The following is a 24,836-nucleotide window of genomic DNA, read 5'->3' as shown; positions in this document are numbered from 1 at the left end:
ACCGCACCAAAAGCATTTACATAAAGCACAGGAGACAATAAAAAAATATTTTTGGTGGTATAGAGGGGGAATTAGGGCATGATGGACACATTTTAATAGTGGAGTACAGGCGCTTAGAAAGGTGTTTGTATTTTTTCACACACTAAAAAACTAGTGACAGGTTCCCTTTAATGAAAAAAAATATATATAAAAACATACATAGCCGAATTAGGTGCAAAGTCCTCCCCAAAAAACATTTTAGACATATGCATGTATAAAAGTGTCAGATGACTGGAGCTCTGCTGTGGGTTCAGTAAATTAAAGGTCGTGTTTTAATGTAAGTATTGGCGAAAACTTAGAAATCGCCTTAGGGCATAGCGCGCCTCTAATGAATACATCTGCCGAATTATAGGCGCTGTATGTTTACTTCAAATTCAAAACTTCTGCTTCTAAAGAAGAATGCAAAAAAAAGGCATACATAAAAAACAGGGCTTATTCTTTTATTTTTGTAATATAATATTTTGACAGCAAAAAGATTATTTCTGGCAGCGATTCTATCAGCATAACTGTCATAACAGTCTTGGTATTTTACGACCTACCATTCCCACTAGTGCAATAAGACATATTTTGAGCTCCGGGAAAAAAAAATCTACAATTTTTCATTGTTTCCTATTGTTAAAAAGTGTTTCTGGAAACTTCCACATAAGTATTGTTACTAAGTCTGCAAATATTCGATGGTCAATGGCATAGCACATAGAATTAGGAACCATGGCAAATATTTGGGACCATTGGACCATGTTCTCCATGCTGTTTTTTGGAAATACTGGTCTTCTACACCGGTTCTTTCCAACCAATAGAAAAGAGCATGGGACTATCCAGGGCCAGTATCAGTCGCACAGACAACCAAAATACATAAAATAACCTTCAATCTAGACGTTGGGCTGCCAATGTTTTCCAGATAGGCAAACATGCTATGTATCTGCCGAGACCTGGTTCCTACATAACTCTCTTAGAATTTGGTAAAAAACCAAGCACAGTATTTCACAGATGTTCCTCTTCCATGGCTGGTCATTTTTTATCAATAATATTAGGCCAAATTATTTTTTTTTCCCATTAAAAAGACAGTTTAGAAAACTGGAATAAATGTTGATTTTGTTTTATTAATCTTTGGATAAGTGAAAATATAGAGCTTAATACATAAACATAGTGGGATGCACATACTTATGCAAAAACTAATAAATATACATACTGCACTAATTCTCTTTGTAGGATGTTTGGGGTTTTCCTGCTTTTCATCCATACCCTATGAAAACTCAATACAGTATTTCAAGCTCTTCAAGAGGCCACACGCGGAGTGGTAAGGTAAGGAAGGATATGCATAAATCTCTTTTTTTTAAAGTAATCTACCTAAAATAATTTAAAGCACAGCATGCAAAATACAGACAGCACATTATGCCTAGTGAGGGAAGCGCTGCACGACATTGGGATTCTCGTTTTACCCTCCTAAGAATTAATCCCTGTGTCTTGCGCTGCCCCTCCGGTGGCCATCATTGGGCGTTACATCCATTGTACCATGACTTTTTCTTTAATCATACTTCTAAATAACGTCTCTACAGCACAAATTCTGCTCATTGTGACCAACTAGTTCCAACTCACCATGCCATCTTTAACAGCACAGCCTGTGTGATCATCCTTACCCAAAGACTTGGATGTTCTTCTCCCTTTCCACACTTTGATCATCCTTGTATAAAGTCCTCTTCCTGTCTGCTGATGTTTCTAACACCCAAAGAAGGAAGGAGGAGAGTAGGAACATCCAAGAGCAGTGTGCTATGATGTACAGTATATCTAAGAAACAGCACTGCCAGCTATTTACAGGAGTTGCACAGAATGTGCATCAAAAACGTTTTATTGATGACTTAAAAATGGAAAGGTGTCAGTAGCCTTTAACTTCACGGTATGGATAGTCAAATATCAATGTCAATCCTGTTGATTCCTACATCAAAGTACATCTACTTATTTTATAATAATATATATTTTTTGTAGAGCCCCATACATTAGAGAAGATCCAAAAATGGATGTGCAATGTTAGTATTGGATCATGGACAAGGAAATTATGTTCTTGATTACATGTTAAATATGTCCAATAAACCAGGATATGTTAGCTTCCGAGACTGCATTTTTCTTTGTGGTACATATGTAGATTCTAGATGATTAAAGAATGAATGCCCTCATTCACCTGACAAAGATTTACCGATTGGTCAATGTGCAGTGCCCCAGAGTCCTGGTTCGTTGCAGTAATGTTATTCTTCCAGGTGGAGTGATGTTATGTCTGAAGGCAATGAAGGAGATCTTCTGTCCAGGTATCACAACCACTACACACACTTCACACTCCAGTCCACCAGGGGGAGCCATGCTTTTATCTATTAGGGCACTCCTCACACTTAGGTAAAACTGGTGGGTTGTGGAGGAAGTTAGTCAGAGAAAGGGACAGAAGCTGACTGGAGGGAAAAGGAGATGATCAGTGGGTCCTGACCGAGTTTGGCAGAGGCTAGCTGGGTTGGGTTCCAGCCAGCTCCAGACTGCAGCCTATGGAAGGAAGGTACACGGAGCTGCGCCTGCCCCACTTGCGGCAGCATCCTAAGAAAGGACACGAAAGGAATTGTGTTGCAGTGATTGAGCAATGAAGTCATAGCAACAGGAGTGAAACATCAGAGGGAGACCAGCTAGAAACAGGCTGCCTCCTTCTGAAGCGCACTACCGGTAGCCAGAACACTGAGGGAGTATCGAGCTCTATGCCGTTACTTCAGAGACTGGCAGGACAGTTGATTCTTCGTTAGCTGCTGACCATTTTCCCAGGAGGCAGGGTGGCAACTTGTGGGGGCCAGGGCATCACTAGGGTCCCTATAAAAAGCCTCAGGCCACCCGTCATACGGGTTTGTCCTATCCGTCAGGGGGACAGAGAGAAGAGACGTAACATCTACAATAGTTGTGAGGACCTTACCGAGTTGCTCAGCAGGGAGGTACTACAACACCCAGGCGCTAGAGGAAGGCTATTGAATTCCACCTGGATAAGGGGAATCTGGATATGCCTTCAGACCAGCCGGACTCTGCCTACCCTGTGGTCCCTACTCTGGACTGTGGATGCTGAAGCCTTCAGTAAAGATAAAGAGACTGCAACCTTGTGTCCTCATTATTCGCTGCACCTTGCATCATCCACCATCTACTCTCTGTGAAGCCCTGGGGACACACTTCACCTGTAGCAAGGTATACCATCCAGCTGCCATAACATCACCCCAGCGGACCCCTAAGCAGCGTCGGTCACCCTGACCGAATACCACAGGTGGCGTCACGAACATTATCCCTTTAAAGACCTTCCCCACACATTTTCAACGGACCACGGACCAGGTCAGCCACCATGACATCCCCACTGAGAACAGAAGGCCCCGGTACCAAGTTCCCCACAGTCCTTGGGGGCGTTCCAAATGTAAATGGACCCTATCAAGCGAGCACAAAAGATAAAACCTTTGCATAGATGCTCATAATCTCTGACAAAGGCATCTCTCAAACCTCTCCCCATTGATAGAAGCTAAGAGTAAATGAACTGGAAGCTTCTCATGCACAAGCATTCCAAAGAATGCTTATTTCACGATAATATTTCTGTGTAAACAGGCTGCCAATCACCTGATGGATGAGCAAATTGCTCATTCATAAGGTGAACAATTTTCTGCGTAGCCCAAAAGATTGTTTTTTTTGTCCTGTGTAAACAATGGCAGTCTTTACGCATTGAGCGATATATTACTTTGCTCTGCCTGTGTAAACAGTCTACTAAACAATTGCCGGTCGGTCCATGTAAACGGACCTATGATCTTTTGTTGAGTTTTTTGATGCTGCAGATTTTCTTAACCAATTCTGCACTTATTAATTAAATTAGATTACTTGATTTTTTTCATTACGTTTCCGAGTGCATTTTTTTTACATTTTTTAAAAATTGCGCTTTCAGTCTCTTTTTGTTATGTCATGTTTTAAGCAAAAACTGTTTTCTCTTTGATGCTTCCTGTTATTTGACTTTACATGCATTTTTCAAGCATTTTTCAAGCATTTCCGCATCGAAAACGCACTAGAAAGCCATATGCTCTTTTTACCTGTGGATTTTTTAGCATCTGATGCAAGTCTATAGGGAAATTCTGCCCATTAAATTCAGTGCACCTGCAAGAGATATAGAGATGTTGCGGGTTCGAAAAATGTGCTGCAGGTCAGTTTACGTCGAACAAAAAAGAAGCATAGTGGGTATGAGATTTCTATAAAGCCCATCCACTTTGCTGGAGCTATAATATGCAGCGTCAAAAAAACTCACCAACCACTCATCGTGGGAACGGAGCCAAACTCTTTGAATACCACACATGTGCCATTTTCCCTTTTTTTTAGTATTTAAGAAATGTGAAATTACAATCCTCCTTCACAGGACGAGATCGAGTTCATGAAAGTACAATGTTCTGCTCTGAGTTTACAAGCTATGACAATAATGGGAAAAATACCAGTAATGACAAAACTCGGTGATACGTAATATATAATATATCATTTAAATACATTTACATGCATGAGTTCAGCCTTTCGGGACTGTAGATGATAGATTAATATTCTGAAAGCAATGTAAAATATTCATGAAAACATCTCAGCGGGTAAAGTATGTGAACAACCACATGTAGACAATTATAAATGAGACAAGACCAGTTTTGATGGTTTTTGTGTCACAGTGCAGCAGCTTTACCATGGACTTTTCCAATATGGGATTCCAGTCTGGAACGTCCGATAGTCTAGAGGTGGAATGTAACATACGCCACTTATAGTATTATTTTTTTCTTATATTGCAAAAGGACCTCTCGTTCCCTGCAAAAATGTATTCCAGCATAGATATCAAGGATCGTAATAGCACCAGATATCTTGGTTCTGGTGAAAGGGTTACTTCAATTACTGCCGTTTAGGAAAACTCAATGTCCAAGCATTGGATCTAGGAGGTGGAACTATGCTGCTTCTGTAACTGAAATTCATTTCTATTGAGAATAAGAAAACACTGTAGCACAACCCACTTGGATGTTTCAGTTGCCCCAACCTCTTCTGGTTGGTTCTTGTATGTCTTTGCAACCGTCATAAATGGCTGAATTAATAATCATCACCATTTAGTTTAATCACTGGTTTGGTCTTGTTCTGCCCCTTACGCTCCAGGGCTCTAAAGTGATTGTACATTGTTTTTACAAAATGACCAGAACTAACGAATCGATATTTTCAGAAAAATGTATTGCTCTTACTTTTGCAGAGAAATCTGTCGGCACCAAGACTTAATTCTTCTGAAGGCCCAATGAGACGCCCAGCTGACACAAGTAAGGATCTTGTGCCCTTGAGAGGTACGGTCACTGTAGGCCAAATGTTAGCCATTATTAGAAATGGACTCAAGCAGAATCATATCAGAGTTAGGCTTGGACAATCAGACAGGTTAGTAAAATGATAGGTGTATCTATCTTCTCAGTTACGAGATTTCCAAGGATGAAATTGAACATCATGGATGGCAGAAGTCCATTAGAGATGAGAGGGTTGATTCGCAAAGGACCGAGATCAAGTTGAATTTCCCGAAATTTGAGTTTCCAGGAGAATTTGAACACTTTGACATTTGATTTTCAATTTACCCAACATAAATTGTTGAGCAGGCTAATGCATGGCCGTGCTCTCTCCCCAACAATGACCTACAGTTTTGACATCTATAGAATTATCATACCTTGTACGTTGGTGATCAGTCAGACATCAGCGTTCTCAGTTGGCAGTGCTCGCTTCCCCATAATGTTCTGCAGACTCTGTTTCTCCAGTTTCCATAGGCATATCATATTGAGAATTAATGAAAGTCAATCTTTTTGACCTGGCACCATTGCTGAACAGACTAATGTAATTTTGTTTGGCTGCACTCGCTTCCCTACAATGTCTCTCTCTTTCTTCCTTTCCCGTATTGCGAGGATGTCAAACTCAAATACACAGAGGACCAAAATTGAAAGCTTGGACAAAGCTGTGCGGTAACCTTGATATGTATTAAAAAAATGTCTACAATTGAGGACGTTTTTTCCTATCAAATATAACAATGAACTTTTTCATATAGAAAAAAACTTAACAGGTTGTCCCAATAACAAAGTACATTTTAATTAATAGATCTTAGAATAAAATATTGGAATAATATAATATGCTATGCAAGAGCAGTAAAAAGCATGTGGCTCAATGGCCTAATTTAAATATGTAATAACATAGGATAAAAAACTTTAATACAGATAATAGAGTATGATGCCAACAAAAGTGCCCCCAAACACACTACCCCCAAAGTGAATTCCTCCACAGTACCCTCCATATGCATGGTATGATAAACCTACTGTACCTCCTCCCTCAATCCCCCCGACAAAGAATGGTGAACCCATCATGGTATGATTCTCCAAATGCAATCCCAAATAGCCCTCCATACAGTATAATGGCCACAAACAAAGCTCTGTACAGTATAGTGGGTGCCACATAGTCCTCCATACAGTAAAATGGGGCCCTTCACTGGGTCCCATATAGTGCTCCACAAAGTGTAATGGCCCCACATAGTGCTCCATACAGTATAATGACCCCACATAGTGCCCCATACAGTTTAATGGTCTCATAGTGCTCCATATAGTATAATGGCACCACATACAGCTCCATACAGTATAATGGAGCGCTATACGGTATAAATTCAAAAATTTGTAAGAAAAAAAATTCACATATATCGCCATTTTCCAAGACCCGTAAAGCTTTCATTTTTTGGGATATGGAACTGGATAATGGCTTATTTTTTACACCCTGAACTGACATTTTTACCGATACTATTTTGGGGTATATACAATGTTTTAATTACCTCTTATTGCAAATGTGTACTTTTTTATTGTTTTATTTTTAATGGGGCAAAAGGGTGGTGAGGTGAACTTTTGATTTTTTTTATCTTTTAAAACTTTTTCCCACTTTCTACTGTATTTAATAATCCCCTTAGGGGGCTTGAAGCTGCGATCATCCGATTGCTTGTGCTATACATCATCATAACTTCTATGTGTAGCTAAAATCATGATCACCTATAAATGCCAGCCACAACTGAGTTCTCAGGCTTAGCTCAGTGTGTCATGGATTCATGACTGAACAGTCATATCATGCCACTGCTCAACCATGAAATCCAGATGGAGCACAGTTGGAGTGCATCGTGGGACATAAGATAATCTATATCCATATCATCGGACAGGTGAGTAATATGGTGTTTTATTTTTAATTTTTGAAAATAAATGTGTAAAAGAAAGTAGGGAGTTTTATTTCAAATAAAGGACTTCATTCTGGCTTTGCCGTCTTTATTACAATTTAACCATAAACTCCTCTCCATTACTAACCTGTGGGCTTGATGTCAGCTGACATTACAAAGCTGACGTCAACCCTACAAGTAATACCTCACTTGCCCGCCCCAGGGCAAGTGGGAAGAGCTGGGCAAAGTGCCAGAATTAGTACATATAATGGATGCACCTTTTCTGGGGCATCGGCGGGCTGCGATTTTTAGGTGGTGGAGGCCCAATATCCATGGCCCTTTCCCAGTCTGAGAATACCAGCCCCTAGCTGTCTGCTTTAGCTTGGCTGGTTGTCAAAATGGAGGGGGACTCCATGCCATTTTTTTATTATTTATTTAAATAATTATAAAAAATGACGTGGGAACCACTCGATTTTTGATAACCAGCCAAGATAATGCTGACAGCTGAGGGCTGCAGCCCGTAACTGTCAGTTTTGCCTGCGCTGGTTATAAAAAATCGAGGGAACACCATGCTTTTTATTTAATTTTTTATTGCACCGGTGTTGGCTGATTAATTCTCTCATCATTGTATGTCTACTCTTATCAGCCGACACCTGTGACCAGCAGTGACCTTATTACCGCCGGTCACAACTGCTGGCTCACATGTGGTCTTCTACTGTATATGGCAGCTTGGGAACTGCAGCGCTCAGACCGGCATTAACTTGAAAGGTTACCGCCGTTCAGAGTCTGTGTTTCTCGCACCGTCACACAGATGACAGCGTGAGAAACACTGGATGTTCAGGCCCCTCATTCATTTTAATGGGGTTCGGGTTTGGGATAGAGTTCGGGTACCATTCTGGTATCCGAACAAACCTTTTTAAAAATGTTTTGCTGGACCCAATGGGTTCTCCCTTCTCTACCTCTACATAGTGGCTAAATTTATGCCAGAAATGTACTCCAGTCCCGGATTGGACAGCAGTTATAAGTGATGCCTAATTCATTGCGGGCCATGTGCATCTTTAGGTGCTAAAGATTGTGCACCACAGTGTTAATAATGGGACCGCTGGAGTAAAGATCTCCAGTGGTCCCTTCATTAAGACTGGTGTGCACAATTTCAATCGGGGTCCATGGTGTTTTATACGGTGTAAAATATAGTAAGCAAAATGTCAGATGTAAAAATAGGATAGCAGTTATGTGAGTAATGAAGTATGTCAGATATTTCCTATTTTACACAAAAGTATGATCCCTCCATGTAATACATCTGCAGAGAGGGAAGTGTGGTTTTATAGCAAAACCATCAGTTCACCATCAGATATCAGGATGACTTGTAGCAGTTTAGCATAGAAACTACTTATCTTGGTGAAGAAATATGTATTTAAATAAAAAAAAATAAGTTGGCCTAATTCAAGGCCCTTCAGAGCTACACGATTGCCAGCATGTACCGACATTTAAAATGACTGGCGCAGACAAGAAGATCAATTATAATCTCAATCCTCTACAGAATCATTTGTCTTTCTCTGTTAAAATGATGCATCAGAAATATCGATCGAGGTGACATTGACGATGCATGCATTACTTTTATGTCTTTTATAACTCCTCAAACCCATTTCACCCTCTTCTTTTCTTTCTCACTAGCCATGTCCTTTGTGACAATTAGATGTAGCGATGGCTGTACGTTGTTTTGTGCCATTCCCATTTTACGTGCACCTTCAGTATATATCCTCTTGTCTGCATTTCAGCAGGGTTTTTTTGGTCAACATTTAGCAATTGTGATTTTTTTCAGTAATTACCCTGCTGAGTGCTCACAGTGGCCGTAAAAATCTAGTCTACTAATGTATAAACCTGTATCTCCAACTCATAGAACTAAGAGGGCCCCTAATACAAGTCAAATACAAAGCATCAGGCGAAGTCCGGCTTCACACATCTGCATTGCGTAGTTTAACCATAATTGTCGGATTCACCACAGGGCTCATGACTTTAAATTAGGGGTGATTCATTAAGACCAATGCCAATCTTAATAAAGCACTCGATGAAATACATGAACCTGATTCATTAAGAGGGATTCACCACATAATAAACCAGGCGCATCTAGTAACCAGTGTGCGTTGCCACCAGAAATAAACACCCGCCCACATCATGCCCACATTGATGTAGCTGGCTGTGATTAGCAAGTAAAAGCCAAATGTCGCAATAGTTTGGCTCAAATTCCGAGTTGCGCATTGTCACTTACTGAGATTAGCATTAGCACTTTAAACCCATAACGACCTTGCGATTTTTCATTTTTTCATTTTTTCCTCCTCTTTTTCCATGATTCATAACTTTATTTTTCTATCCCCATAGCTGTTTGAGAGCTTGCATTTTCTAGGACAAGTTGTATTTTTGAATGAGATCATTTATTTTATCATGTGATGCACTGGAAAGTGGTACAAAAATTCCAATTGCGTTGAACTTGCAAAAAAACAAAATGCAATTTCACAATTGTCTTTTTATTTTTTTTAATTTTTTTTTATGATCACTGTTTGGTAAAACTGACCCGACCTATGTATAGTTTATTTATTTATTTTTATTTATTTATTTAAGTGGTGAAAACAAATTCGAAAATTTGTAAGAAAAGAAAAATCACATATATCACCATTTTCCGAGACCCGTAACGCTTTCATGTTTTGGGATATGGAGCTGGGTGATAACTTATTTTTTATACCCTGAGCTGACATTTTTACGGATACCATTTTGGGGTATATACAATGTTTTAATCACCTCTAATTGCATATGTGTTCTTTTTAATTGTTTTATTTTTAATAGGGCAAAAGGGCGGTGAGGTGAACTTTTGATTTTTTCTTTATCTCTTAAAACTTTTCGCACTTTCTACTATATTTCATAGTTTCCTTAGGGGACTTGAAGCTGCGATCATCCGATCGCTTGTGCTATACATAACAGTGCATCAGCACTTCTATGAATAGCTAAAATCACACTCTCCTATAAATGTCAGCCACAGTCTAGTGTGGCACCCCAAGAGTTTGGGTACCACAGTTGTGCTGCCTTCCTCTCGGGGAGAGTGGTGCTATACCTGGAAACAAGAGGGATTTCTTCATCCAGGCCAGGAGGGGGAGCACTAAACCCCGTTTCAGGGCAGCTTCCCTAAATAGAGATCCTGGTCTCGAGGAGGAGTTAGTTCAGTCTGGAGCAGACAGTGAAGGGAGAGGAGAGATTAGAAGCTCAGGGAGGCTGTGAGTGGGCCTTCTGTGAGCCAGAGCACAGAAAGCGGGCACCGGGAGCCTGAGGTCGTGGGAGACTATAAGTCACGTGACAGAATCAGAGGGCATAGGACTATTCGTAAGCTGCCAGTGCAACACCTGTGGTACAGCAGCATTCTGGAGCCTGGAGTCACCGTGCAGAGACCCCAGAAAGAACAGCTCAAGCTGCCTTCAATACAGGTACTGTCCCAGGACAGCAGGACAGGGAAGAATGAGGACCTTGTGAGGACACTTCAGGTAGCAAGGGACTAATAGTGAGCGCAAAGTGGAAGGCTCCCAACCTGACCTGCCAAGGGGATTTCCACTTGTTTCCAGGCTGCCTGGATTCCTTCTGCACCTGTTGCTGGTATCCTGGACTGTGGCCTGCTACTAACAGTAAACCAGGTAAAGACTGCAACCCTGAGTCCTCTGTTATTTACCGGCATACACATCATCCCTGCCATACACCTTGGGAGCCCTGGGGACCCCGCTTCATCTGTGGGAAGCATCACCATCTAGCCGCCATACTATCACCCCAGAGGAACCCTTTAAGCGGCGTCATTCCCCACTGACTAAACACCACAGGTGGCATCACAAACAATAGACTTTGTTCACAATTCCCCTTAAAAGACCTTTCCCTTTAATTGGGCGCAAAGGGCATGGACCGGGTCACTGCCACCGTGACATTCCCTTTAAGAGCGACCGGACCCAGTGCCAAGTACCCCAGGACCTGGTGGTCGACCCACTAGCGTTTACAGGATCATAGTAGTGACACTCGGGGGTCATCAGCATACCCCCTTCTGCCATGGCAACCTATAAGTGCCCTACGATCATGTCCACCCATGGCTGTTAAAGGCAGATTATTGCTTATTAAGTCACCTGCCATGTACGGGAAAAGATGCGGGCTCAGCGTGCGAGCCCACATCAAAGACAGGGATTCAACTTTTGATTTACAAGTACGCCAAAGATCATGAAGGGGTTAATGAATCGCCCCCTGAGACTCTCATAGGCATATATGAAGCTATGAGTTCAGTCAGTAGACCAGTTTCTGATATGAAAGTTGAGAAATAAAAGCTGAAGAATGGGCCGCCAGAATCCATATTATTGTTGGGCCTTTTCCACCTCAGTTGGACAGTGACCACAGTATATCTTGCATGTTGTTTTATTGCAATGAGTTGCTGATTTACCGTGCAGTTTTGTAAACGGCATAATACAGTCTGAAAGGACTTGGAATGAAATTGCTTCTTTACGTGACACTGCATAATTAGATTTTGCAGCCAGAATGCAGCAACGATGTGAACAAAACCAACACAAGGGCACAAATCAAAGCACACTGAGAATGACGACATAATATATGATGATGAAATGTCATATGTGAAAAATAAAATGGCAGTTACAGAGTAGTGAAACATGGCAGTCTCTATTTTACACAAGTGCCCTCCTAGCAATACATCTGCAGAGAATGGGTAGAGTGTCATTTTATAACGGAGCCATCCGTTCTACATCAGATATCAGGATGACATATGGTAGCTCAGCGTACAGACTACTTATCTTGCTTAAGAATCATATATTTAATCATGAGAAATAATCCCATTAAAGTTGGCGCAATTCAAAGTCCTCCAGAGCTGCACGATTGCCAGCATGGGTAGACATTTAAAACAACTGGCACAGATAAGAAAATCAATTATCATCTCATATCCCTGCAGAATCTTTTGTCTTTCAGTGTAAAAATTATGCATGAGAAATATTGATTTATTTCACACTGACAATGCAAGCATTACTTTTACATCTTTTAAGACTGTTTGAACCCTTTGTACCTTCCTCACTTGCTCAGGCTCGGACTGGCCCAAAGGAGAACAGATGAATCTCCCGGTAGGCCCCCAGCCTACAATTTGAGCATTGAGATTCATTGTATGCGTAAAAACGCGGCAACTCTTCATTCTTTAGCAAACTAACCAGTAAATTATTATATGCTAATCACCACAAGACGCAGATAAATCCCATAAAATATCACTTTTATTAATAACAGACTAAAATATATATAAACAGGTACAAAGGACAGCGGTAGGAATGGTGAAAACACTAATATACAGTACACTGTACAGCAAAGGGCCTAAGGTACCACCCATAGCCAACACATACCATATTAGAATACTCTTGGATAACAGCCCATATAAATAAATAAGTATGCTTCAATAAATAGCAATAATAAAGGCCCGATATCCAGCACTTAGATTATAGTAAACAGCATGTCATACCTGGTATGTGCAGCAAATGGAGGACCCAGAGCCCACCCCGAGTGAGGACGCCGCCATCAGCAGCTACCGCCAACCACGGCAAGCTGCTGATGGCAGCGTCCTCGCTGCCGCCTGGTGCCGGGTCACGTGTGTGTGACGTGTTTTCTGTTCCGGCGGGCGGCGGTGGCGCCGTGGTTGGCGGCATTTACAGGTGACGCGTCTCTGCAGGGGTAATTGCCCTCCGGTTTGGCTGTATGTATGGATGTCTGTGTGACTCGGTCCCCCACGCCCCCTGAGGAAGGAGCTGCTTTATCGCTCCGAAACGCACGTCGGGGTGGGCTCTGGGTCCCCCATTTGCTGCACATACCAGGTATGACATGCTGTTTACTATAATCTAAGTGCTGGATATCGGGCCTTTATTATTACTATTTATTGAAGCATACTTATTTATTTATATGGGCTGTTATCCAAGAGTATTCTAATATGGTATGTGTTGGCTATGGGTGGTACCTTAGGCCCTTTGCTGTACAGTGTACTGTTTATTAGTGTTTTCACCATTCCTACCGCTGTCCTTTGTACCTGTTTATATATATTTTAGTCTGTTATTAATTATAGTGATATTTTATGGGATTTATCTGCGTCTTGTGGTGATTAGGATATCTGTCTTTTTGCAGTTGTCCCTATTAGTCATTAGCATACATATATGGGATAGCTAATTAGTTGCGTGTATACATTATGTGTAATGCACTATGATTTTCCCCGTATGTATAATGCATGTTACAACTTTATGTTTTGGTTTTGTTTTTTTAAATTATTATATGGAAGCATAAGGTAATTTGTGACTAAGGCCTATTTCACACTTCCGTCTTTCTTTTTCCGTCACAATCCGTCGTTTTGTGAAAAAAACAGATCCAGCAAATGATGCTGCTGGATCCGTTTTTTTCTCATAGACTTGTATTAGCGACGGATTGTGAAGGATGTCCACAAATTTCATCCGTCGTGCACTGGATCCGTTGTAAAATTACTGTCCGTCAGGCAGAGAAAACGTACAGAGGAACGTTTTTTCTGCACGTCGGAAAATCGCTCATCGACGGATCCTGCGCTGTCCGTCGTTGCTAAATTAATGGAAACCTATGGGCGCAGGATTCATCGCTGACTGTGAAAAGCAGGAATCCAGCAACGGATGCCATCTTTTCATACTGAGCATGCGCGGAAGAATCTCCCTCTCTCTCTCTTTTTACTATTGATGCTGCCTATGCAGCATCAATAGTAAAAAGATATAATGGTAAAAATAATGAATAAAATAAAAAATTGTGATATTCTTACCTTCCGTCCCCCGCAGCCTTCCCGCAGCCTGCCCTCCCCCCCCCCCCCCCGATGCTCGCGATGCTGCCAGCAGCTTCAGTTCCCAGTGATGCTTTGTAAAATGACCCGCTGACGTAGCGGTCTCTCAAGACTGCTACGTCATCACAGGTCATTGCTTGCTATGCATCACTGGGAACCGGAGCTTCCGGCAGCATCGCGAGCATCGGGAAGGCTGCAAAGGCTGCGCGGGACGCCGGAAGGTAAGAATATCACGATTTTTTTTAATTATTATTTTTATCATGGGTTGTGTTGTGTATGTGTTTTTGCAGTGAAAAACCACAGCGACGACGCATACACAACGTGTGCGCATAGCCTTCTAGGATGCACTGGGACCGTCAAAAAAACAGCTCCAGTGCATCCGTTTTTTACAATCAGCACAGGATTCGTCTTTTCAACATTTTGACGGATTCTGTGCAGATTGTAAAAACGGAAGTGTGAAAGAGGCCTAAGGGTCAGGTAATGTAGCTGAACAGTGGACCCCCAGAGTCAATGATACAGTGGGCCCTTGGCACCTCAGTTCAACTCTTCTCTTGCAAAGTATTGAAAGCCAATCACTTGTAGTGTCTGTTCTCTTCTAGCTCTTCATATTTTATAGGCACGTCTGTATCTTACATCTTTGTCTTGTAGCAGTTGCTGTTTTCTTGTAAACAATGATGTATCAGTGCTACTGCAGGTAGAATCTTTACTTACTTTGCATGCTAATAGACAGTGTCATGTGCAGTATACATAGGCAAAAGCTAATAATACTCTCCAAAAATGCATATTCTGCTCCTATATTCACACATCCATTGTACATATCCATGTGCTGTACGTTTTTTTCTCAGACAGCTCACAGGCCCATAGAGTTTCATTAATCCTATGGGGACATAGCAGGTCAGCGGGTGCCTTGGTCTGCTAGCCGAATCTGCATGGATGAGGGATCATCCCACCAAATTCCCGCTCTCCTTTAACCGTGGGCATAACTCTACTCGGACAACACAGGATGAGGGTAAAGCAGTGTGGTAATACTTTATTAAACTACAAAACAGGCAAATAACACAGAACAGAGCCAGCAAAATAACCAAGATGGAGCAAATTACAGAGACTGACCCTTCGCTGACTCGACGGGATAAGAGCTGCTGTGACTTCAGAGCTTCCAGGGCCGACTATCCCACCTGTGGCACGCACACAGAGAGGAGTTAACTACATGCTTAGGAAGATTACAGTCCATTGAGATATAAGGCCAGTTGACCAGAGGGTCACAACCTGGCTACTCTGAACATCTCCATGGAGCCAAGTGATCAGCAGGTCCCATTCCTCCTTGAAAAAGCCACGCTGGAGTTTTGGGGAGCAACGAATCTTTGCTAATTGGTATTTATCTATAATCCCTTTTGTACTATTTCCATGCACTTTATTTCAGACTTTGCATTTAGTCTGCTTATTTACTACTTTCGCTTTATTAAGATTATTTAGGGATTATTTATGATTATGTTCCTATGATGGCTGGGAGGCGGTTGAGTCCTGGGGGAAAAGACGTGCCCCCCCGGACAGACTAAAGGTATGGCGCGCAAATTATAAAAAGTAATATTGCAGCGTTGGAAGGGACCACAAAAAGAAGATCCACCTTCACAGAAGGCAGCGTTAGTGCTGCACAAGGTGGCTCTTTTAGTTAAAAATGCCAGGGGGGTGACAGGTTCCCTTTAACAATAGTTGTCCAAAACCTTTGGTTAGTTGAATCGGTAGCAGAGTGGGATCCTGCAACTCTTTTGCAGGTCATCTCACTGTGAAAGCATAAGCTCATGATACTTGGCTCTTTGCACTAATTTCACCATGCCGCTTCCTTTACTTTTGTTAATTGCTCTAACGATGTTAGTTCTCGGTGTGTGCTTACTAAAGCATGTGGCAGCACCGGGCTAGTGCGAAGAGCGAGATCTCGCGTTAACACGTACTGTTGTTTTGCTGTCTAACAGCAGTGGTCGGTCTCTAAGGCAAGAAGCTGTAAACAAAAGAAAAGTTAATATATAAGAATAATATCTTAATGATGGCTGAAATGTTTAATAAGCAGTAGTTTGCCAAATTGCTTCCATTTATAAGCCCTATTTGATCATACCCCTTTGTGAAAATTGGAGTAACCATTTAATATTATTCCACCATCTAATTATATACAATTTTCATTATTAAAAAAGAAGGCTACATTTACAGTAGCTCTTTTATTGGTCGTCAAACTATTTTATATACCTGAGCAGACTGTATCATATGTGCCAACTTTCTGCCACATAAATGTGGAATTCTTCTGTACAAATGTTCCCTGAAGAGTTGTAATGTGTTAGTTCTACTTCAGGAGACATATATCAATTTATTAAGCATAACATTTTGGTGAAAAGCTGCAAAATAAAGAAATCACTTTTGCAAAGTATACAAGGTCATTTTTTTATATGTGAATGATTCCTGGGGTTGGCAGACTTGTTGGCATTTAAAGGGGTATTGTTAGAGATGAACAAATCTGTTCTAGGCAAATTGAATTTGCCATTTTTAAAAAAATATATATTAATTCACACTCTTCCAAATCTGATTTTTTCTATACTAAATTAGTGACACCTTTTTGTTGAATTGTAGAAATCTGGAAATAAAATAAACCTCTCCCTAACATTCACCTGTCCTACCACCACTGCCCCGGCTGGTCTTCTGCATGTTCAGTCCTCCATGACCTCACAATATGATTCTGCTTATCAGTACAGTTCCGGAGATACCAAACATGTCTAGTTTTTTATTTTTTATTTTAGTGGTAAAACAAAAATCAGAAATTTTAAAAAAAATGGTTGTGGTGGGGGGAGTGTATTGTCACTTTCTAAACCCCATAACATTTTAATTTTCGGTCAGTGAAGCTATGCAATTTGTTTTTATTTTCAAGACAAGACAAGTTTTATTGATACCATTTTGGAATAGATGTGACGTTTTAATTAGTGATGAGCGAATATACTCGTTACTCAAGATTTCCTGAGCACGCTCGAGTGACCTCCGAGTATTTTTTAGTGCTCGGAGATTTAGTTTTCGTCACCGCAGCTGAATGATTTACATCTGTTAGCCAGCATAAGTACATGTGGGGATTCCCTAGCAACCAGGCAACCCCCACATGTACTTAGCCTGGCTAGTAGCTGTAAATCATTCAGCTGCGGTGATGAAAACTAAATCTCCGAGCACTAAAAAATACTCGGAGGACACCCGAGCGTGCTCGGGAAATCTCGAGTATCGAGTATATTCGCTCATCAGTGTCATCACTAGTTTTAATTAGGGTTGAGCGAAACGGGTTGGCCATTTTCAGAAGTCGCCGACTTTTGGCAAAGTCGGGTTTCATGAAACCCGACCCGACCCCTGTGTGGGGTCGGCCATGAAGTCGGCGATCTTCTGAATCTGGTATCGGAATTCCAATCCCGAGTTCCGATATGTTTGCAATATCGGAAATCGGTATCGGAATCCATATTTAAGTGTAAAATAAAGAATTAAAATAAAAAATATCGCTATACTCACCCTCTGACGCACCCTGGTACTAACCGGCAGCCTTTCTTCCTTCGAATCAGCGCTTGCAGGACCTTGCGGTGACGTCGCGGCTTGTGATTGGTCACGCGACCGCCCATGTGACCGCTCGCGCGACCAATCACAAGCCGCGACGTCACCGCATGGTCCTGCAAGCGCTGATTCTTAGGAAGGAAGGCTGCCGGAAAGAAGCAGGGCGCGTCCGAGGGTGAGTATATACCTAATAGGCAAGGTCCTGCAAGCGCTGATTCGAAAGAAGGAAGGTTTCCGGTTAGTACCAGGGCGCGTCCGAGGGTGAGTATAGCGATATTTTTTATTTTAATTCTTTATTTTACACTTAAATATGGATCGCAGGGCCTGAAGGAGAGTTTCCTCTCCTTCAGACCCTGGGAACCATTGGAAACCCAATGCACTGCATTGGGTTTCGAGTTTCGGCCGACCCCGACCCCGACTTTTTTATAGGATCGGCCGATTTTACTCGACCCGACTTTTGAAAAAGTCGGGTTTCGTGAAACCCGACCCGATCCTATAAAAGTAAAAGTCGCTCAACCCTAGTTTTAATCGCTTGTCTGTAACCCTTAAACATGAGTTTTCTGGTCTGCTCAAATGAGCTACTTGTCGACAAGTTTGGGCAACAAGTTTCTTACCTTGCTAGTAATTATATTATTGTGTCATGTCTCATAGAAATTGAGAAAATGAAGTAATAGTCCAAGCCTCATTTTCATTTCATGGGAATTGTGCTCAATAGTTGGTAAAAAAAATAGCAAATTAGTTAGTACATTGTCACACTTCCACATCTCACTTTTTAGAAATTCGTATGGTGACCACAGACATATTGGTAAACAAAGTGATTTTGAATAGTGTCACAAAGAACCTTGTTAAAAAAAACCCCAAAAAAAAACAGAATTTTGAGCCAAAGCCAGAAGAAGATCTGGAAAGTCCTACCTTTATCTTTCCCATTTGCTTGAATCCATTCTTATGCCGTTTTAATATGTTACATTTTGCATGAAATTAACCAGTTGATGTATTTCATATGTTACTCTCAGAATAATCTGGTAATGATTGAACATACAGATAGCTTGTCTACCTTTGGAGTAAAACATTATATAGAAGTTTTTTCCAGTTAGTAATTCAATCTGAGATGGGAATGGCTTGTTTATTAAAAAGACAACTTTGGACAAAACCCCTCAATCACTGGTTTTCTGGGGATATGTTATTATTATGCACATGACTAGTGATGAGCGAATATAATCGTTGCTCGGGTTTTCCCGAGCACGCTCGGTGATCTCCGAGTATTTGTTAGTGTTCGGAGATATAGTTTTCATTGCCTCAGCTGAATGATTTACAGCTATTGGTCAGCTTGATAACACGTGGGGATTCCCTAGCAACCAGGCAACCCCCACATGTACTCAGCCTGGATAGTAGCTGTAAATCATTCAGCTGCTGCAATGAAAACTTAATCTCCGAGCACTAACAAATACTCAGAGATCAAACGAGCATGCTCGGGAAAACCCGAGCAACGAGTACACTCGCTCATCACTATACATGACGTCTTTCAGGTGAAACCTGCTTGAAATCCGTCTAAAAAAGTGTTCTGAAAACGCAGCAAAAATGAACATGATGCACAGCCGTGTAAAAATGACATTGTTCTGCACATGCTCAGTCTTTTGTGACTTCCTCTAACTGCTTCAGGGTTTGGAAACGGTGAAAGAGCTAAAAAGTAGTTTATTCTTTGGGTGTCATCCAATAAGAAGTTGCTCTCTAGTTATAGTTCATATTCTGCAAAAAAAATACTCTGTGGCAAAGCCACCCCAAAATCAATAGCAAAAAATTCTTTGAAGCCAGTTCTGGAAAAAGGCCACCTGCTTTTTCCTGAATCTGCTTTACCTCAAAAAACCTTGCCAGGTGTGATGTTGTTTTAAACACACTGTGTGCACTGAAATCGGTGTCTTTTTTACACTTACTATTTAAAAATAATGTACATAGAACCTGGTAGAATTGTGTCCATCTTTACCTTTTTTTAAGGAATTAGGAATTTTTTAAATGATTTTTTTTAAAAAATCACTTGGGATACAATTTTAATATTTTATCTCTAAATGCAATTCTAAACCACTGGGTAGACACACATAACATACAGTTATATGAAAAAGTTTGGGCATCCCTATTAATCTTAAGCTTAATGTTTTATAAAAATTGTTTTTTTTGCAACAGCTATTTCAGTTTCATATATCTAATAACTGTTGGACACAGTAATGTTTCTGCCTTGAAATGAGGTTTATTGTACTAACAGAAAATGTGCAATCTGCATTCAAACAAAATTTGACAGGTGCATAAGTATGGGCACCCTTATCATTTTCTTGTTTTAAATACTCCTACCTACTTTTTACTGACTTACTAAAGCACTTTTTTTGGTTTTCTAACCTCATTGAGCTTTGAACTTCATAGCCAGGTGTATGCAATCATGAGAAAAGCTACTTAAAGTGGTCACTTGCAAGTTGTTCTCCTGTTTGAATCTCCTCTGAAGAGTGGCATCATGGGCTCCTCAAAACAACTGTCTAATGATCTGAAAACAAAGATTATTCAACATAGTTGTTCAGGGGAAGGATACAAAAAGCTGTCTCAGAGATTTAACCTGTCAATTTCCACTGTGAGGAACATAGTAAGGAAATGGAAGAACACAGGTACAGTTCTTGTTAAGGCCAGAAGTGGCAGGCCAAGAAAAACATCAGAAAGGCAGAGAAGAATGGTGAGATCAGTCAAGGACAATCCTCAGACCTCCTCCAGAGAGCTGCAGCATCAACTTGCTGCAGATGGTGTCACTGTGCATCGGTCAACTATACAACGCACTTTACACAAGGAGAAGCTGTATGGGAGAGTGATGCGAAAGAAGTCGTTTCTGCAAGCACGCCACAAACCGAGTCGGCTGAGGTATGCAAAAGCACATTTGGAGAAGTCAATCTCTTTTTGGAAGAAGGTCCTGTGGACTGATGAAACCAAGATTGAGTTGTTTGGTCATACAAAAAGGCGTTATGCATGGTGGCCAAAAAACATAGCATTCCAAGAAAAACACTTGCTACCCACAGTAAAATTTGGTGGAGGTTCCATCATGCTTTGGGGCTGTGTGGCCAATGCCGGCACCGGGAATCTTGTTAAAGTTGAGCGACGCATGGATTCCTCTCAGTATCAGCAGATTCTTGACAATAATGTTCATGAATCAGTGACAAAGTTGAAGTTATATAGGGGATGGATCTTTCAGCAAGACAATGATCCAAAACACCGCTCCAAATCTACTCAGGCATTCATGCAGAGGAACAATTACACTGTTCTGGAATGGCCATCCCAGTCCCCAGACCTGAATATCATTGAACATCTGTGGGATCATTTGAAGAGGGCTGTCCATTGCTCGGCGACCATCAAACTTAACTGAACTGGAATTGTTTTGTAAAGAGGAATGGTCAAAAATACCTTCATCCAGGATCCAGGAACTAAAAGCTACAGGAGGCGACTAGAGGCTGTTATTTTTGCAAAAGGAGGATCTACTAAATATTAATGTCACTTTTCTGGTGGGGTGCCCATACTTATGCACCTGTCAAATTTTGTTTGAATGCAGATTGCACATTTTCTATTAGTACAATAAACCTCATTTCAAGGCAGAAACATTACTATGTCCAACAGTTATTAGATATATGAAACTGAAATAGCTGTTGCAAAAAACAATTTTTTATAAAACATTAAGCTTAAGATTAATAGGGGTGCCCAAACTTTTTTATATAACTGTACACATCTCCCAATAGAGTGTAGCAAATGTGTTCTTTTTTTGGAATTAATTCAGTGCAAATAGAAAGCAGGCAAATGGATAAAAAAACAAACAAAAAACGAATGCCTCGCTATTCAACTCTTCAGCTGTTGCATTGCTCACTGTCCAACATCTAGTAGTCAGTGCTGGGCCTTTTCTACCTCTTTTGAGTTCCACACTTCATTTCTTCACTCTAGGAAGGTACTTTTAGCCGTGACCAAGCCTTGAAGGTTATTAGGCCTCCGAAGTCCTTATGCCTCGTAAGGTCACTGCATACATTCATGACCTTATGATGCTAACTTACAATGCGCAGGGACGTCTGAAGCCTGGTCACGGATGGAAGTCTTATTCTAGAGTAAAGACGTTGGAGATGAGATATGCGATTGTGGAAAAATGAGGCATTAGTAAGGACCAGACAGTGTTTAGCGAGGAGTGGGGTAACCAAAGAGGTGAGTATTCGTTTTTTTATTTGTTTTATTTTTTTTAATCATCTTTCGTATATTATGCTCTGGGAGTGTAGAGAAACTCTAAATAAAGAACATTCAAAATAAAGAACATTCAACAGAGAATCATCATCAGAGAAACATACATCCGCAGGGAATAATTTAGCTGCAAATCGAATTTCAAAGGAAAATTTGAAAGATTTGGCTAATTCAAATCTCGCAAAATCAACTCATCTCTACTGTGCTCAACAAATTTGTCCTTGAGGTCTGTAATCTGGAACACGAAGAAGCAATGGATTGGAAGATTTTCCCAGGAAATCTGATTAACAATGAACATTTTTTTAGCCACGAATTGATTGTCCCATATTATGTTCTGGGGGCTGTGCAAGCCCCGAAAAAATTTCCATGTAAGATATAGAAAATAAAAAAACATACTCACCTTACCACTCGCCTCTCTGGAACCTTAACTTTTCACTGTCCCCAGTCCGGCCCTTGGCACATCTTCAAATTGCCGTCCTCAAACACTGAAACCTCATGCTTCTTCATATTAGACTGCTTTGATTAGTCCTGAAATGTTTCTGCACAAGTATGCATAAGGTCATAATGTTATGACGAGCACAGTAACAGTGCACTCTCGCGCACGGAAATGTCCTGGGCTTTATCAGAGCCGGATGTCCTTGCCTAACATGAAGAGGTTGTTTTATTACTCAGTGGAGGTGATAAGAAGATGCGCCGATTATCGGAAGGACGGTGGTGAACAATGCGGTCTGGAGAGATGAGAGTGGTAAGTTGAGTATAAGTATGCATACGTTTTGAGGTTTTGATGACACTTTACGCTTCAGCAAAATGGAAACCTGAAGTAGAATGCAATTCCACTCGAATATATTCATTCATCAATCATTGAAGGTTATAATATTACCAAACTAAAAGTATACAAATCCTGTAATCTATGTAGTAGACAGAGAAAGAAAATACAAACTCATTCCAGTCTTGTTAGATGTTGACAATCCCCACTTGTCTTATTCCACTTGCATATATCATGAGTTTATGCTAAGTTTATATTTTGGCATTTTATATTTATTTTTGATCACCCTTTTCTTACTAATATTTTCTTCCCCAGATTCATGGAAGCACAGCCAGTGAAAACATGAAAAAAAGAAGACTTTCCTTTGATCCACACCAGACAAGTTTCCAAATAAATAAATTTTTAATTATGATACATTAATTATTACAGTAAAAATTTGCATTTTTCCCTTCAAAACATAAGCACCAGTCTTGATATAACGTAAGGTATAAATCATATGTGAAATATATAGCAAAATACCATGTGCAAACAGTATTGTAGCACAAAACATAAATAAGTTCCTTTTATTTTTCTTTTGTACATACTGAATTATTACTAAATGGGAGATAGGTCATGCTATATTAGCTTGATCAAACTTTTTGATTTTAAAGGTGATTTGTTAGAAAGTCCCAAACTGAAGACGTGACCTAAGGTAGGGTACTGTACATGATTGATTAGAAAGCTCTAAGGACCAAGAATTGTGGGATTCTGACATACTGACTAGCTCACATTTCTAACACACCTTCAATGGTTTTCTGAAAAAAGTAAGGAAAACAAGTTAGAATTACAAAACAACCTTCAGATGCGGACAATATTGTTGAGACTGTAAAAATCATTAAATAGACCAGATACAGTAGCTTGTACTTCCTGCTCTTTTCAAATATGTCTCGGTTGAGATGAGTGAACTGTGAAGAGGGAGGAGGTCCAGTGCAGAGAGTAGGCATCTATTTCAACATCATGTGACTTCGGCAAAGGCGGTGAGGTGGTTCTAAAGAGACAAAAGCAATATCAAGTTAAAAAAAAGGTTCTTAGGTGACCTACTTACCAGAAACCTAGAAATAGCGGCAGGCATTTGAATAAAAAATAAGGAGGAAAAATATAATTTTAGAATTTATATTTTTACTCTGTAAATGAGTACATTCTAGAACAGTGTTCCCCCAACTCCAGTCCTCAAGAGCCGCCAACAGGTCATGTTTTCAGGATTTCCTTAGTATTGCCCAGGAGATGGAATTGTTTCCTGTCTAGATGATGGAATTCTCACTTGGGCAATGCTAAGGAAATCCTGAAAACATGACCCGTTGGTTGCTCTTGAGGACCGAACTTGGGGAACACTGTTCTAGAAAGAAGACCTACCTTGTAAGTCAATATCCTACTCTCTAACAAGCCTTGTAAAGACGGTTAAGACAGTTAGCCATATCAGGCAGGCACCCATCTACAGAGAACTGTCAAACATCAGTGTAGGAAAGGATTTACTTGGCTAAATTCCCATGATACAGCTTTGGGGGTGGGAGGGAGGCTCTTGCTCTCTTTTAAAATCCCAGCTGTGTATGAAGTGCTTTTGGCAATACTCCATGGGAAAAACATGCATATTAGCTCCCATGGAGTTTCAAATGGAGCATTGCCAATAAGACTCCATGATCTTCTGACCTCTCTATGGAGAGCTGGTCCCCACAAAAGCCATTTCTGTCCTGATGTATTTTGTGTTTCTCTCATACTTTACAGCAAAAGTTTTCTGCTATTCATTTTATTATTTTTAGGAGGCCTCAGAGACCTTTTTGCCGATGACTATTGTTTAGGCCAACAATAGAGATTTTTTTCAAAAACAGTGGCTGCTGACTGACATTTTTCTGAGCCATAAAGGACCATCCAAAAGAAAAAAAATATAGTTGCATACCTTATCAGTCACCTCTCCGGCCCCACTGCTCTTCACTGTCACCTGGCTGGTCCATGTTGCATTTCGTGATCTCTTGCTCGTGCTTAAAGCACCCAGTCTCTCTCAGAGCTGGGACTTTCAGCTGTGATGAAGTACGGGATGGTTCTGCACATGTATGCACAAGGTTAAGGCGCATGTCATGATGTATTGAGCTTCCATGCAATTGTGTAGAACC

At 40.7% G+C, this 24,836-nt stretch overlaps 1 protein-coding gene and 1 long non-coding RNA gene across 2 annotated transcripts in view; one reads left to right on the top strand and one right to left on the bottom strand.

The window, feature by feature from the left end:
• Positions 1–1,253: 1,253 nt before the first annotated feature.
• On the top strand, positions 1,254–23,090 carry LOC138648173 (uncharacterized). Its single transcript, XR_011315082.1, has 3 exons — positions 1,254–1,341; positions 5,294–5,357; positions 23,005–23,090. It is a non-coding gene; the product is annotated as an uncharacterized lncRNA (long non-coding RNA).
• PLPPR5 (phospholipid phosphatase related 5) overlaps positions 23,073–24,836 on the bottom strand; it is a 266,631-nt gene continuing 264,867 nt past the window's right edge. The window contains exon 6 of the mRNA XM_069737680.1: positions 23,073–23,716. Within this exon, the coding sequence (XP_069593781.1) occupies positions 23,684–23,716 (33 nt within the window). The 3' untranslated portion in view covers positions 23,073–23,683. The remainder of the gene's footprint in view (positions 23,717–24,836) is intronic.

This window comes from Ranitomeya imitator, chromosome 8 (genome assembly GCF_032444005.1).
Source record: "Ranitomeya imitator isolate aRanImi1 chromosome 8, aRanImi1.pri, whole genome shotgun sequence".
NCBI classification, from domain to species: Eukaryota; Metazoa; Chordata; class Amphibia; order Anura; family Dendrobatidae; genus Ranitomeya; species Ranitomeya imitator.
The sequence above is the reverse complement of the archived record's forward strand: the minus strand, read 5'-3'. Positions and strand labels throughout refer to the sequence as shown.